Source organism: Benincasa hispida, chromosome 7 (assembly GCF_027475165.1).
Source record: "Benincasa hispida cultivar pf3 chromosome 7, pf3_genome.v1.1, whole genome shotgun sequence".
In the NCBI taxonomy this organism is placed as follows: domain Eukaryota; kingdom Viridiplantae; phylum Streptophyta; class Magnoliopsida; order Cucurbitales; family Cucurbitaceae; genus Benincasa; species Benincasa hispida.
Genome location: NC_143484.1, coordinates 20,273,400 through 20,288,493, shown reverse-complemented (window position 1 = coordinate 20,288,493; position 15,094 = coordinate 20,273,400). Strand labels below are relative to the sequence as shown.

At 41.7% G+C, this 15,094-nt stretch overlaps 1 protein-coding gene across 1 annotated transcript; it reads left to right on the top strand.

The window, feature by feature from the left end:
* The first annotated feature begins 14,371 nt into the window (after window positions 1-14,371).
* LOC150035015 (uncharacterized) lies at window positions 14,372-14,806 on the top strand. Its single transcript, XM_090315204.1, has one exon. The coding sequence runs from the start codon at window positions 14,372-14,374 to the stop codon at window positions 14,804-14,806; it is 435 nt and encodes a 144-aa protein (XP_090171330.1).
* The last annotated feature ends 288 nt before the right edge of the window (window positions 14,807-15,094 follow it).

Here is a 15,094-nt window from a genome sequence, read left to right as displayed (position 1 = left end):
ATAATGAAAAAATAAAAAGAAACAAAAGGTATAAAGAGAAAATCTAGAGATTTGATAACATAAGATGCTTTTAAAATGGATCTTATTTATTCTAATTAAATTTAGAGTTGATTACTAAGAGAATCCATGGGCATGAACCAATTTTACACTCTTAAGTCTGAAATGTATTGAGTTTGGATAATCAACTACTTGGAAAGTTTGATAAGCATTCTTTTACGTTATAAGAATTTAGTCGCCATTATTGTCCATGATCTGAAAATTAAATCTGTTCCCTTTGTGAGTGCGAAGAGTCACAGTGAAGTTGAAGGAGTTATAAATATATTGAATTGTCAGATATGAAAGGAAAGGGTCACTACAACAGATATCACATTTAATAACTTTTTTATAGAGAGCCATTTGATAAAATAAAATAAAAAAAGAAAAAAGAGTCGCGTCCGAAATTTGTATGGAAAACGCGTTGGAAATACCTTTTGCCCTCTCGTTCGACTTCGTCTTTTTTCCCTCGTTCGAAATCCTATTCGACTTCAACTTCAACTTCTCCTCGTATAGACTCTCTCCTTGATCGACTTCGACTTCTCCTCACTTAGACTCTCCTTGATCGAGTTCTCCTCACTCAGACTCTCCTCGATTGAGTTCTCCTCGCTCGGACATCGAGTTCTCTTCGCTTAGACTCTCCTTGATCAAGTTCTCCTCGCTCAAACTCTCCTTGATCGATGTCGAGTTCTCCTCGCTTAGACGCTCCTCGATCGACATCGAGTTCTCCTCGCTCAAACTCTCCTCGATCGACTTCCATCAAGTTCTCCTCGCTCAAACTCTCCTCGATCGACTTCGATCGAGTTCTCCACGCTCAGACTCTTCTCGATCGACTTCCATCAAGTTCTCCTCGCTCAAACTCTCCTCGATTGACTTCTCGACTTTTTGCACTCGACTTCGACTTCTCCTCGCAGACTCTCCTCGACATCAAAATCTCCATCTTATTCGAATTTTCCTCTTCAATTTCTCCTTCTTTGGAGCTCTCCAAACGAGAGAATGTGAGCTCTCATTTCTTATCGGCATTACCAAAGGTGAACTTGAATCACTTCTTCCTTTTTGGGGAATTTTGTGTTCTTTGTTTTTCTTTTGCATGTTGTGAGATAGCTCTTAAGGATTCTATGTGAGATAGCTCTGGAGGATTTCCTGCCATTAACATCTTATTGAGTGAGAGTTTTAATTTTAGTATTGTTCTTGATCATATGACTTTAACTCTTTCATGATTTGAACATTAAAATTAATGGTATGTTGGAATCTTGATTAATTTATTGATTATGTGTATTTTTATTGATTTGAGCTTTGTGTCACTTAAGACAATGTTAAGTCTGTTTGTAACTCGGACTTGTAAAAGCAAAATAAAGTCATTTCTTGCTTGTTATGGACTTCCAACGCTTACTTGTATGTTGTATTGTGTGGGTTTGATTAATATCATTTATGAATCTTGTTATCTATAATTATGTTCATATACGGACTTTCTTTTATGACTTTTCCCATCTGATATACTATGTTTAGCATATTGTATTTCTTTTTAGTGAAGGTTAAATGCTTTTGCAGTCTCAAGTTTCTAAAATATTCCACATTTGTAACTCTATTTTGTGAGCTTTGATTTAATTGTAATATCAGAATTTGTGTTCTCTCTTTTATAGCATTGGTTGTACATTTGACATCATGATAAATAAATTTTTCATTCCTAGTTTTGGATTGTAGGTGGTGGGAGGGAGGGTATATATCACTTGAGTTATTGTGGTTATTGTTATTGTTAAATTTTGTTTCCATTTTCCCCCTTCTGAATGTTTTTTGAATGTCTTGTGACTGTAAAACTAGTATATATGTGAAAGTTTGATTTGGAAGATTGTGGCTGTATTAAGTTTTGTTTTATTTTATTTTTTTTCATTTTTCTTTCTATCTATCTTTTTCACTGATTTCCTATCTCTTTACTCTTTTCTTTGTATGTCTCTTTTCATATTTATTTTATGGAAGGATGCCATCAAAAAGTTTATTGAAAAATTAGACATCAGAGCAAAGAAGCCGTTGATTTCATATTCTCACCTTCTTCAGAGACACAATATATTTGAGAGTTGTAAGGTGAACACCTTTTACATACTCTTCTCTTTTATTAATTTGGAAATTTTTGTCCTCCTTTATTTCCTTTATGTCTAATTTCAATCTATTTTTAGTTAAATGAGTTGATCTCATAGAGAGATATTTGTGTCGTTGGAAAGCTCTAAGAGTCTACTTTCAGAGGTGACACTGTCGGAAGAAGTCCTCATCGGATTAAGGCTAGAGAAGGAGAAAAAGGACCAGAGGTTCTGTTCTCGGGTGAATCTGGGCCATCGTTAAAGAATTGAGTCTATAGAACAGACCACAGGGAGTCTGAAATTGAAATTTTTAGGTAAGATTCCTGAGACCTTTCTTAACAAGTTTGTAGAAGAAAATTTCTTGAATTAAACTCTAGAATTCGAGTTATTAATTCGTAAGATGAATCTGGAATTTCATGAACAAGCAGGCAGCTGCTTAAGTTGAATAAGCTGACAGCTCGAAGGAAACGCTTTGACAGACCAAGGGTTGAGCTTTTCCATGCGTTGGACCTGCTGTGTAGGCCGAAGAGAGCTTGCAATGGAGTCTTGGACACATAAGCAGCCTTAAGGACGACCATATGCAGCTGTAAGAACACTTAGAGAGAAAAGTGTTGGTTGCATAAGTGGTGTTGCGTTTGTGAAGAGCAGTTGGAAGCTTTGCATGAGCCAAATCAACCTACAACAAGGTGCGTTGTTGTGAAAGTCTTCAAGAGGAAGGCTAAACACAAAGCTTACTTAAGGGTTAATCTCAAAAGGGAGACTTAGGCTAATAGCTAATATATGCTTTTGTGTCCACAGGATTGACACCAGTGATAGAAGCATATCGACCCTTGAGGAATAGTTCTAAAAGTTGTGAGTGACTAAATATTTACAATATTTTAAAGAAACCATAATTTAAAGAAATATTATTCTCATGCTAGCTAGTTTTACAAAGTATTTCCAAGTAAACCCTTAGTTATGTTTTATACGCATGCCATGTATAAAAGTTTATTGAAAAACTATTTATGTGTGTTTAATTACACAAAGCATGCATTGTATGTTTAAAGACATGTTTTCTATGTGTTATGCTTTACATGCTTTAAAGAGAAAGCCATTGTATGACTAGTTTTACTTGAAACTCGATACTGAGGGACATTTGAGAAGGTATCCGAGCAGCTCAATACTGAGGGACATTTTGAGAAGGTATCTGAGCAAAAGTACCTAAGGTATGATGGTACTTAGTTATGGCCACGTGTACGCAGGTATTTAAAGTTAGAGATTAAGCAAAAGGGTTCTCTCTTGACTAGCAGTTGACGTTGGGATTTAACCACAGCAGGGTTATTCTCAACTAAGTAACAGTCTAATGTTTTATGATGAAAAAAACTTTATATGCTTTATGCTTGGAAGATATTCATATTGCATTACAAGGTTACTGTAGATTTTTGGACTTGGTGGACGGATGACTAAGGGTAAGGGATCCAAGGGTAAATTGGTTTGCTGATGCAATGCACTTCCTTGGATTATTTCCTTCCCTTTTTCATTGCGACACCATTTCTTGGGTTTAGGTGGTTGCGGTGCATGCAAGTCGATGAGGGGCTGCTTCGGTTGAGGCTGATGAAGCCGTGGACTTCTGACATGGGTTATTCTTCAATGCCCGTGCCCACAGATAGGCATAGGCTAGAGACCGTCCTTGGAAGGAAGTACTGGCCCCTGATGCGGCCTACATAACCTCGGATTTGCTTCGCAAGAAGCTGGCCCACATCAATTGGAATGTCGCCCGCAATGCAGTATGCGGCCATGACTCTATCCCTTGAAATGGTTTTATCATACAACATCGGGATGAGTCGTCTCTTCACCAAGTAGACCCAAAGGCGCGCTTCAGGTAGCAGACGGTTGGAGGCAAGGGTTTTGATGTCGGTCAAGGACATCGTCCACTTGGTGCCCGATTGCATTAGTACTCTCAGTGCATCCTCCATATGCTCTTCGGCAGGATCATCAATCAATTTGTTACCCGGTGCTTCCGAGAAATTCTTCAACTGGTAGAGCTGATTGATGTTCTTCGCACTGAATGGCACTACCCTCCCATCAATGATCACCGCATCTTCGGTGTCGTGGAGCTGGCCGTGGTAGAAGGCCCTCACTACCGGTGGAATGACTATGGATGGGCATTGGCAGAAAGCTTCCCACCCATGCTCCAAAACAATGCTGATGACAAGATCTAGTAATGGCGTCGGCGGAGGAAAGAAGCCCATTTCCATCAGTAAATTATCATTTTCCTTCTTGGTTTTTGGGCGCCTCCTGACCGACACAAGCTCACTGCTGTCCACCTTCGCTTTTCCTTTTTCCTGAGTGGACGCAAGGCAGGATTTTTGTCTTTGAATGTGTTCATGCTCCTTGCGTTGCTCTTGCTTTTCCTTTTCCTATTCTTCCTTTTCTTTTCTTTTCTTTTCCGCTCTCTAGTGCGCTGAATGTTGGCTTTGCAGCGCAACTCTTTTTCCTCCTTTGCTTTCATCTCTGCCTCCTCTTCTTCTCTCATTTCTTTTCCAAACTGCTCAGAGCCGAGCGTAATGCGCTACTCATCCTCAAGCCTTCTTTTCTCTTCTTCTTCTGCCCTTGTGTTGGCATGATGAACCTCCTCATCATGAAGCCGTCTGGCCAAATCGGCTAAGGCGATAATTTGGCGTGCCCTTGCCATTTTCTCTTCCTTCTCCTCTAATTTTCTTCTTCTTTCTTCCTTCTCCTTCTCTATACATTCATGAATTGTTGGGTCTCTTGTGGACCCTTGCGGCGCATTCTTCTTGCGATGCCGCATTAATGGGGAGATGTCAGGGTCTTCCTTGTCGTCCGAACCGCGGAGTTGAGCCTCCGATGCAACTAGTCTGGAATGTGGCCATGAAGTTTGTAGTTGCGTTGTTGGTTCAAATTGCGCTGACACTCCCACTTCAACCCCTACGGTGGTTGATTCTCCATCAACATCCATACTTTCCACCCTTTTCCTCCGCTCTTCCTCTTTCCTCAGGCGCTTCTCTTCTTGCCTACATTGCTTTCTTTCACTTCTCCGTTTTTCCTTCTTCTTTTTCTCCAGCCAGGCAACTTCATCTACCTCTGCCCATTTCTATTCGACTCTTCTCTCCTTCTTCTTTTCTTCAGACTTCTCCGTCCGCTTATTTGCCTCCATAACCTCTAGAATAGACCTTATGGGTCCTTCATTGGAGTCTGTTGGGGCAGTCTCCTTAGGATTCGAGATGGTGAGGTCCATCCTCCACGAAGCTAAAGATAACTCCTCCTCCGATGGTAGGTTGGTTTACTACTCCTGCCTCCAACAACCCCCGGTCCTTCTTTAAGTGGCTCAGAATACTTTCAAACACCTCCTTGTCCTCTTTTCTTTTCTGCTCACTCTCGGTTGAAGGTAATGAGAGCGTCACCTCAGCTCCGGTGGTAGGGGCACTCTCCATGCTCGGCCCCTCATGGTGGGTGGACGGTGTTGCAGTCACAAAGGGTTTTTGCCTGGGTTTTCTAACGATTCTAGGAGTTGGCGTGGGATAGGCGGTGAGGAAAGCCGCCTCTCGCGCGATGACAGGGGCGTGGGAAAGGGATGAGAGTTGGAAAAAGGAATGAGATGACTGTCCGACCATGAGTGAAGGGAAAGAAGATGATAATTTTTCTTTTCTCAGAAGAAAGAGCGGATGGCAGTCAAGGTATGCAAAGGTTTTTGGTAGGGTTTTCGCGAAGAAGAGTGTAAATGAATTCCCAAACGAGGTTGGGGGGGAATTTATAGGTTGGGCCTTGATAGGCCCAACAAAATCGGTGCGTTGGCAGGCTTTAGTAATCCAAAAAGCCTATCGCACCCCTCCCATTATGACATAGAAGGAAAGGACGTCCTTTCGTCTGCTATGTAATAATTCACCTCGAGCGCTGAAAAGATCATTCGATTACCCTCTCCGGTAATATTTTATCAATTTTTTTATTTTCGGAGGACGGGCACAATATATATATTAGTGCAACACATCTGTCAACGCAATGCATCTTTAGAGGATGGGCGCAAACTATATCTATTAATGCAAGATACACTCGTCGACACAATGCATACCTGACATTTCATTGTATCACCAACATCGCAACGCTTATCCCAGAACCTTAATGATAAGACATTGCGGTGTTCACTTAAATCATTCATTCAACAAAAAATTAAAATCAACCAAGCTGAGATTGAAATGGAAATAAATTCAAATAGGAAGGGAGACTAATTCACTAAGGCAATAATGAAGCGGTAAATAAAGCAATAAAGATAGTTGATATGGATGCTGTTAAAAAGGGTTTTCAATGTTACCGTAAATGCATCCCCGCAAGCGATCAGTCTTGCTTGCCTAAGTCGATGGTCTCCTTGCGTCGTTCCACATTGCCCCCATAGTAGGGTTTAATTCGTTGACCATTGACTTTGAATGCGTTGTTTCCATCCTCGTTTGTTAACTCCACTGTGCCATGGGGAAAGATAGTCTTGATTTGGAATGGCCCAGACCAAAGGGACTTCAACTTTCCTAGAAACAATCGCAAACATGCGTTAAATAAAAGTACCTGTTGACTCACGAAGAACATCCTCTTGCTTATGTGGTCGTCATGCCATTTCTTGGTTCGTTCTTTATAAAGTCTAGCATTTTCGTAGGCATTCATTTGCCATTCGACCAGCTCGTTCAACTACAACTTCCGGACTTCTCCCGCATTCGTCAGATCAAAATTCAGCTTTATAATTACCCACATTACCTTGTGTTCTAGCTCGATAGGCAAATGGCAAGCTTTTCCGAAGACCAGGGCATATGGGGACATACCTATTAGAGTTTTGAAGGCAGTCCTGTATGCCCATAGCACTTCATCAAGCTTGGGTGACCAATCTTTCCTAGAGGTACTGACTAACTTTTCCAAGATGGTCTTGATTTCTCGATTGGAGATTTCTGGCTGCCCATTGGTTTGTGGGTGCTAAGCAGTTGCAACTCTATGGCTAACATTAAATTTGATCAACAGGTTGGTGATGATGCGGTTGATGAAATGCGTGCCTTCATCGCTAATTAATGCACGTGGCGTTCCATATCGTGTGAAGATGTTTTTCTTGAGAAATTTTGTCACCGTGGCCGCATCGATTTTAGCGCATGTGATGGCCTCAACCCACTTTGAAACATAATCAACCGCAACCAAAATATATTGATGACCCTCTAAAGACAAAAATGGGCCCATGAAGTCGATTCCCCATACGTCAAATAGTTCAATTTCTAAGATCGAAGTCAAAGGCATTTTGTCCCGTCTGGACATGTTCCGTGTTCTTTGGCACTTTTCACATTGCACAACATGGATGTGGGCGTCCTTGAATAGCATTGGCCAAAAATAGCCACTCTGTAGAACTTTTGCGGCGGTCCGCTACCCCCCAAAATGTCCTCCATAAGGGGACTCATGACAAAGTTTTAAAATGTGCTTGGTTTTGTGCTCAAGAACGCATCGACGCAAAATATGATCAGGTTCGAGTCGGTACAAGAATGGATCATCCCATAAATAAAATTTAACCTCGTGTCTCAACTTCTTCTTCTGCTGGTATGAATAGTCTTCAGGTACTTGGCCGCAAACTATGAAGTTTACGATATCCGCATACCATGGGACGTTAACACATACCATCATAAGGTGCTCGTCGAGGAATCTCTCTTCAATCTCTCTCTCTCTTCTGAACCTCGCAATTTTCTAAACGTGATAAATGATCTGCGGTCTGGTTCTCAGTGCCCTTCCGCTCTTTGATTTCTAGGTCAAATTCTTGCAGGAGTAGTAACCACCTAATCAGTCTTGGTTTTGCGTCCTTTTTCGTCATAAGGTATTTGATCGCAGAATGATCCGTATATACCACCACGTTCGATTCAATCAGGTACTGTTGAAATTTCTCCAGCGCAAACACCACCGTGAGCATTTCTTTTCTGTGGTTGTATAATTTTCTTGCGAATCATTCAACGTCTTACTGGCATAATAGATAGGATGCAAAACTCTGTCTTTTCGTTGGCTCAAGACTGTGCCCACTGCATATCCACTTGCATTGCACATCAGTGCAAACGGTTGCATCCAGTCAAGTGCAACCAGAATAGGTGCGGTGATGAGTGCATTTCTCAGCGTGTGGAACGCTTCAGCGCATGCGTCATTAAAATCATATTCGTGATCAATCTCGAGGAGCGCACTTAGGGGTCTTACGATTTGAGAAAAGTTGTGGATGAATCTTCGATAGAACCCCGCATGTCCCAGAAAACTCCTAAGTTTTTTCACATTGACTAGTGGCGGTAACTTGGATATTGCGTCAATTTTTGCTTGATCCACTTCCAATCCTGCCTTCGATATCTTGTGACCCAACACTATTCCTTCTTCTACCATAAAATGGCATTTCTCCCAGTTCAAAACCAAATTTGTTTCAATGCATCTTTTCAAAACTTTTTCCAAGTTTGATAAACAAGATTCATAGGTGTTACCAAAAACCGAAAAGTCATCCATGAACACCTCAACTGACTCTTCCAGGAAATCTGAGAAGATGGCCATCATACACCTTTGGAAGGTGCCTGGTGCGTTACAGAGTCCAAATGGCATGCGACGGAATGCAAATGTGCCGGATGGGCATGTGAACGTTGTCTTGTCCTAATCTTCCGGCACAATCGCGATCTGGTTGTACCCTGAATAACCATCAAGAAAGCAAAAGAATTCATTCCCTGCAAGTCGATCCAACATTTGATCGATAAACGGTAGTGGAAAATGGTCCTTCTTCGTGGCCAAATTTAGCTTGTGATAATCCATGCATATCCTCCACCCCATAGTTGTTTTGGTTGGAATTAATTCATTCTTGCTGTTGGTGACGACTGTCATACCCCCTTTCTTTGGAACGCACTGCATTGGGCTTACCCAACTGTTATCAGATATGGGGTAAATGACACCTGCATCAAGCCACTTCACAATTTCTTTCTTGACAAACTCTCTCATGGCAGGGTTTAGACGGCACTGCCTCTTTACAGATCCTATTTTTCCCTCTTCAAGATGGATCTTGTGCATGCAATACGAGGGACTGATCCCTCGAATGTTCGCTAAGGTCCATCCCAAGGCTTTCGCGTATTTCTTGAGGATCTAAATAAGTGCTTCCTCATTTTCTTTGCTCAGTGAGGCAGAGATTATGACTGGTAGAGTGTCATTGCCTTCTAAATAAACATATTTGAGGTGCACTAGTAGCGTCTTCAACTCCAACACAGGTGGTTCTTCCAAGGATGGCTTAGTTCACTATGTTGATCGTTCAGATAACTTTATTGATTCAAAATCTTGGTCAATCTGTATTGCGGCGCAATTCTCCTACAGCATTGTGCCAACCTCAATGTCTTCTTCTTCCGATTCTTCCTAAAACTTGTGCCATTGTTCTTCCTATAGTTCTCCAAGATACTAGTAGTTTTCCATATCATCTGGGTATTTCAACGCATTGAGAACGTTGAACTTCGCTTGCTGATTGTCGACTCTTATAGTGAGTTCTCCTTTTTGTAAGTCGATCAGTGCTCGCCCTGTTGCGAGAAACGGGCGACCCAATATGATCGGCACCTCAGTGTCAGCTTCTTAATCCAGTATAATGAAGTCAGCCGGAAAAATGTATTTATCCACTTGCACAAGTACGTCCTCTATCTTTCCCCCCTGGATGCGTTATTAATCTATCAGCCAACTGCAACGTGTTTGTGGTAGGCCTTGCGTTGCCAATGTTTAACTTCTTGAAGATCGATAAGGGCAACAGGTTGATACTTGCCTCTAAATCATAGAGCGCATTTCTGACTTCTTTCCCCCAGATTGAGCATGCAATGTGAAGCTCCCTGGATCTTTCATTTTCTTGGGGATGTTGTTCTTGAAAAGCGCATTGCATTCATACGTTAGTGCGACGGTTTCATTTTCCCCGATCTTCCTCTTATTGGCGAGTATATCCTTGAGGAACTTCACATAGTTGGGCATCTGTTCCAGCGCTTCTACTAGGCGAATGTTGATATGTAGCTGTCGAAGAACATCTAGGAACCTCTTGAATTGTTTACTATCGTCTTTTTTTTTTCAACCTAGACGGGAATGGTGGAGGATTCCATCGTACTTCTTGATCGTTTGACTGTTCTTTGAGGTCCCTCACTTCCTGTGTTCTTGGGGCTGGAGTTTACAATGACTTTGGTTCTGGGTTCTGTGAAGATTCATTCTGTGTAGTGGTAGTTGCTTCCAAACTGGTGGTTCTACTGTTTGTAATCGAGTGGTCATTATTGGTGATTGTTTCTTCTGGTCATTCTACTGATTCTGGTACTGTTGGCACGGGGACCGCCTTTCTACCGCTTCTCAATGTCACTGCTTGACATTGCTCCTTCCCACTTGGTCCAGGTGCTTTTGAGCTGCTGGGCAGCGTACCAGGTGTTCTGTTTTTAAGTTCGATCGCAAGCTGTCCAATTATACCTCCAAATTCCTAATGGAGGATGCTTGCGATTGCATGATTGCCTCGTTCTTTTGTATATATTGTTTAAGCAGTGCTTCCAAGGACGAATTGGATGAGGCATTAGATGAGGATGGTTGGTTGTGTGGTTTCCTATTCTTATAGTTACCCTGGCTTTGACTCTGGTGATGAAAAACTAGAGGATTTCCTCTATTCTTAGAATGATTGGTCTGCATGTTTCTCTGGCCCCCCTAGTCATTATTCCCTCCCCAACTGAAGTTGGGATGATTCCTCCAACCTGGGTTGTACATGTTGCTGAATGGGTTGTTATGGATAGAGTATACTGACTGTTGATTTGACGGGCAGACTTCCACTGAGTGACCCTCTCCACATTGTATACAGCTTACTACTGCCATTTGCGTCAGCGTATTGGCTTACGTTGCACTTTAAGAGAGATTTCCTTGATTTATAGACATTGTCTGGAGGAGCGAGGTGACTGCGGCCATCTGGGTGGCCAGTGTGGTCATTGTATCCACTGGTACCATGGCGCTCTCTGTTTTCCTTCTTTCTGTGCCTCTCCCCCCATATTCGTCATCAACCCAGTCATCCGTATTTCGCGAGATTCAATCTAAGATGACTTTTCATTCAGTATATGTTTTATCCATAAACCCTTCTGTCGCGGAGGCATCTGCAACTGCTTATGTCACTCTGTCTAGGCCGTTATAAAAAGTCTCCATGAGGATGCAATCGAGAATCTCGATATGCGGACAGATTTTCACCAATCGTCTAAAGCGCACCCATGCGGTGCTCAGATTTTCGTTTTCTATTTGCTCAAAATTTAACACTTCCCGTCATCTTCTTGCGTTTACAGTGAGAGGAAAGAATTTCTTCATAAACCGTTCAACCAACTGATCCCATGAATTTATCTCATTTGGCTCCAAGGAATGAGCCCACCTCTTTGCTTCGTTTCTAAGTGTGTACGGAAAAAGATATAGTCTTATGCCTTCTAGAGTCACACCAAGGATGGAGAATGTGTTGCACATCTCTACAAAACTGGTCAGATGTGCATACGGGTCCTCTCCTTGTAAACCTCCAAACTGACCTGCATTCTGAATCATTTGGAGCATGATGGGCTTAATTTCAAATCTGGCATTCTTCTCTACTATAGGCCTTGTGATATTCGGTGAGAAGTCATATAGATTAGGCGCCGCATAGTTTCTCATGGGAATGTTGCGGTTAGTGGCTAGAAAGACTATGTCTTACGGCGGCCGATTCATTCCCTGATTCCCCTCGGGCCTCTCATTGTTGTTTGCCATATTTCTCATGTGCCTAGTTCGGTTTTGACGTGGTCTTCTACAAAAAGTTCTCTCGATCTCTGGGTCGACGTTAAATTCTGGATCTGTTCCAATACTCATGCATCGTTAGCTCTTCGCTTAAACAGACTGTACACTAGAAATCTGTCCTGCAAAATATCACAAAAATATTCAGCACTAAAATTGCCAATCCCCGGCAACGGTGCCAAAAACTTGTTGATTTGAAATTGTGAAATGAAATTGCGGCGGACGGAACATAATTTTAATGCAATGTAATGCTGCCGCAAAGATGGGAAATGAATTGATGGTGATGACGTGTGGATGATGTGTATGCAATGATGAATCACGCTTCTCGATAATAAATGCGATACTACGTTCTAAAATAGTGTATACGATGCTGCTGATATGTGTTCGTAGTATGCGTTCATGTAGTACGCGTGTGTCACAAGTTTTATTGCATTGGAACCAAGTATAATTCTAACGCAAGTTTCTCAGAGTGATCTGAGGTTGAACACGGAGATTGCGATGATCAATGCGATACTAATGTGATATATGCAACAGAAAAAAAAATAATAAATTGTATTGGTAAAGTAAAATGCAATGACAAGTAAATAAATAAACAAATAAATGACTATTTATGAAGATGTGCAAGTATCTGATGGAATGCGATGGAAAGTCTTGTGAAATGTGTCAGAAAGAGAATGGGTTGGGGGAAAGGACATCACAAGTTCGTCAATCCTGTTGAGGACGCAACTAGGGCTCCGCTTTCTCTTGGCTTACACCTCTCAATGATCGGCTGCGTTCCCATATCTCTATGGTGAATCAAGGATGCATGTTGCGAATGCAAGGTTGTTTCCATCTCTGGAAATAATTCTTGCTTTAGTTAATGCATTCTTCCAACCTTCTTTCGAGCGGTGGATTAACATCTTCACTTCTGCTCTCACAGGTGAAGTTGTCATTGAGCATGCGTTAGCTAAACTTAGCCGATTTCTTCAACAAGAATTAACTCACTCGTTCAATCCTTCCCCCTTACCCTAGGGGATTAGTTACACATAATGAAAGAAATGGAAGAGGGATGTATGGTGGAAAATAGAGAGATGAAGATGAATATGACAATGATATTAAAAGCTAAAGATAAGCGTTTGTTACAGATCAATGAATGGAAGATTAGAAATGAACAACAGTTGATGAATAGAAAGTGAGAACAAATAAGGAAAGCGTGTCAATGTCTTGACATGGATCCCGATCGGAGACGATTTACTTGCCGGCGTGTAGGAGGAGTGTGGTGGAAAACTTATTTCTCAGGTTAGTTCCCTAGGTCGGAATGATCTTTGCACAGAGCTTTTCTTCGGGATTTTCTCTAAAATGTCTCCTCAGACTAGCCTCCTTTCTTTGGAATTGATATAGCTATTTATAGACATTAGCACCTCCTTCGTCAGTGGTCCTGTTCTGAAAAGTTACTTTTTCTGCCACGGCTGCTCTGCTCCACATTCAATTTCTCAGATCGTACAATAGAAAAGCTATACAATTTCAGAAATCCCCGCAAATACGTCGTTTTTTTCATCTACGATTGATCGCCGCATGCGGTGCAAATGCTTTGATCTTTTTGTTCACGATCGATCACTGCATGCGGTGCAAATGTGTTGCTCTTTTCATTCACAATCGATCGTCACCTTTGGTGTGAATGCGTTGCTCTTTTTTTCCTCGAGCGCTTGTCGCATGCGGTGACCTGTTTCCTACAAAACAAAGACTTGGACATCCCTTTTTTTCGTCGTAATGGGGTTAGCGGGTGTGCTTCCGACACTTTACAACTTTTTCATTTCTAAGCCAATTTCTATATGTTCGACGCAACTTTTTCCTTCTTTTTGCCGCATATTCTAAATAAGATGGTATAAATAACTTGTATTTCTACAAGTTATCAGTTACCAACCTATGGCACAAAAAGAAGGACCACCGGGATTTTTCCAATGAATTAATGGTCAACAGCAACAGCAAACCAGCAGCTCTCAAACACCTCCATCATCCTCTCTGGAGAACCTGTTAAAATAGTACATTGAAAAGAATCAAATGGTCCTCTAGAACCAGGTAACTTCCATTCGCAATCTAGAAATCCAAATAGGACAGATTGCAGGAGAGTTGAAAAATAGACTGCATGGGACACTGTCGAGCTCAACTGAGCTCCCACGTAACTTGGGGAATACAAGGAATGAGCACTGCCAAGCAGTCATCCTGCGAAGTGGAAAGACGATAGCAGAAGAAAAGAAGGAGCCTAGCAGGACCAATCCGAATGCGATGAAATCAAAGAAACCGTTGACGCAAAATGAATCAGAAGAGCCCGAGATGATGGACCTTGAAGTTACAACCACCTCTAAGCCTCTAGACCACGAAACAGTGAAGGTACAACTACCACCATTCCCGCAAAAAGACTGAAAAAGAAGCAAAATGATGAAGGTCAGTATCATCGCTTTTTGGAAATATTAAAACAACTACACATCAACATTCCTTTTACAGAAGCGATAGCGCAAATGCCAAAATACGCCAAGTTTTTGAAGGATATGGTGTCAAAGAAAAGAAGCACAGGAAAGTTCGCTATGGTGGCATTGACGCAAAAATCAAACACTATAATCCCACCGAAGATATACGAACCAGGCAGCTTTACGATACCCTGCTCAATTGGAGGGATCTACATCGGTCAAGCACTAAGCAATCTTGGGACCAGCATAAATTTAATGCCCCTTTCAATCTTCAAACAGTTGAATGTGGGACAATTGACCCCCACGACGGTGACTCTTCAGCTTGCAGACAAGTCCCTAGTACACCATGAAGGAAAGTTGAAGGATGTCTTGGTTACAATCAATAAATTCATTCTACCGGCAGACTTCATCATTCGAGATTATGAGGCGGACAAAGATGTGCCAATCATATTGGGACAACCATTTTTATCTACTGGTCGTGCTTAAATTGATGTGCACAAGGGAGAGATCACAATGAGCATCAATGGAAAGAAGCTCAGGTTTAACATCATCAAAGCAATGAAGTATCTAGAAGATGAATACCTATCAGATCTGACAATGAAAACAGTTGCGATAAAGAGTTGGAGTCCGAAGAAGAAGATGAAGGAGAGGATGCGACAGCATCCGTAGATACCTGCCATGTGATCACAGAGATAATGAACAATGAAGAAAATTTGAATTTGAATCAAGAGAGAAAAACATAGAAACCTTCCTTAGAGCAACCACTTACCTTGG

What these genes read in the sequence shown, in the direction of transcription:
- LOC150035015 (XM_090315204.1), top strand. Translation starts at nt 14,372, where the DNA reads ATGCCAAAATACGCCAAGTTTTTGAAGGATATGGTGTCAAAGAAAAGA.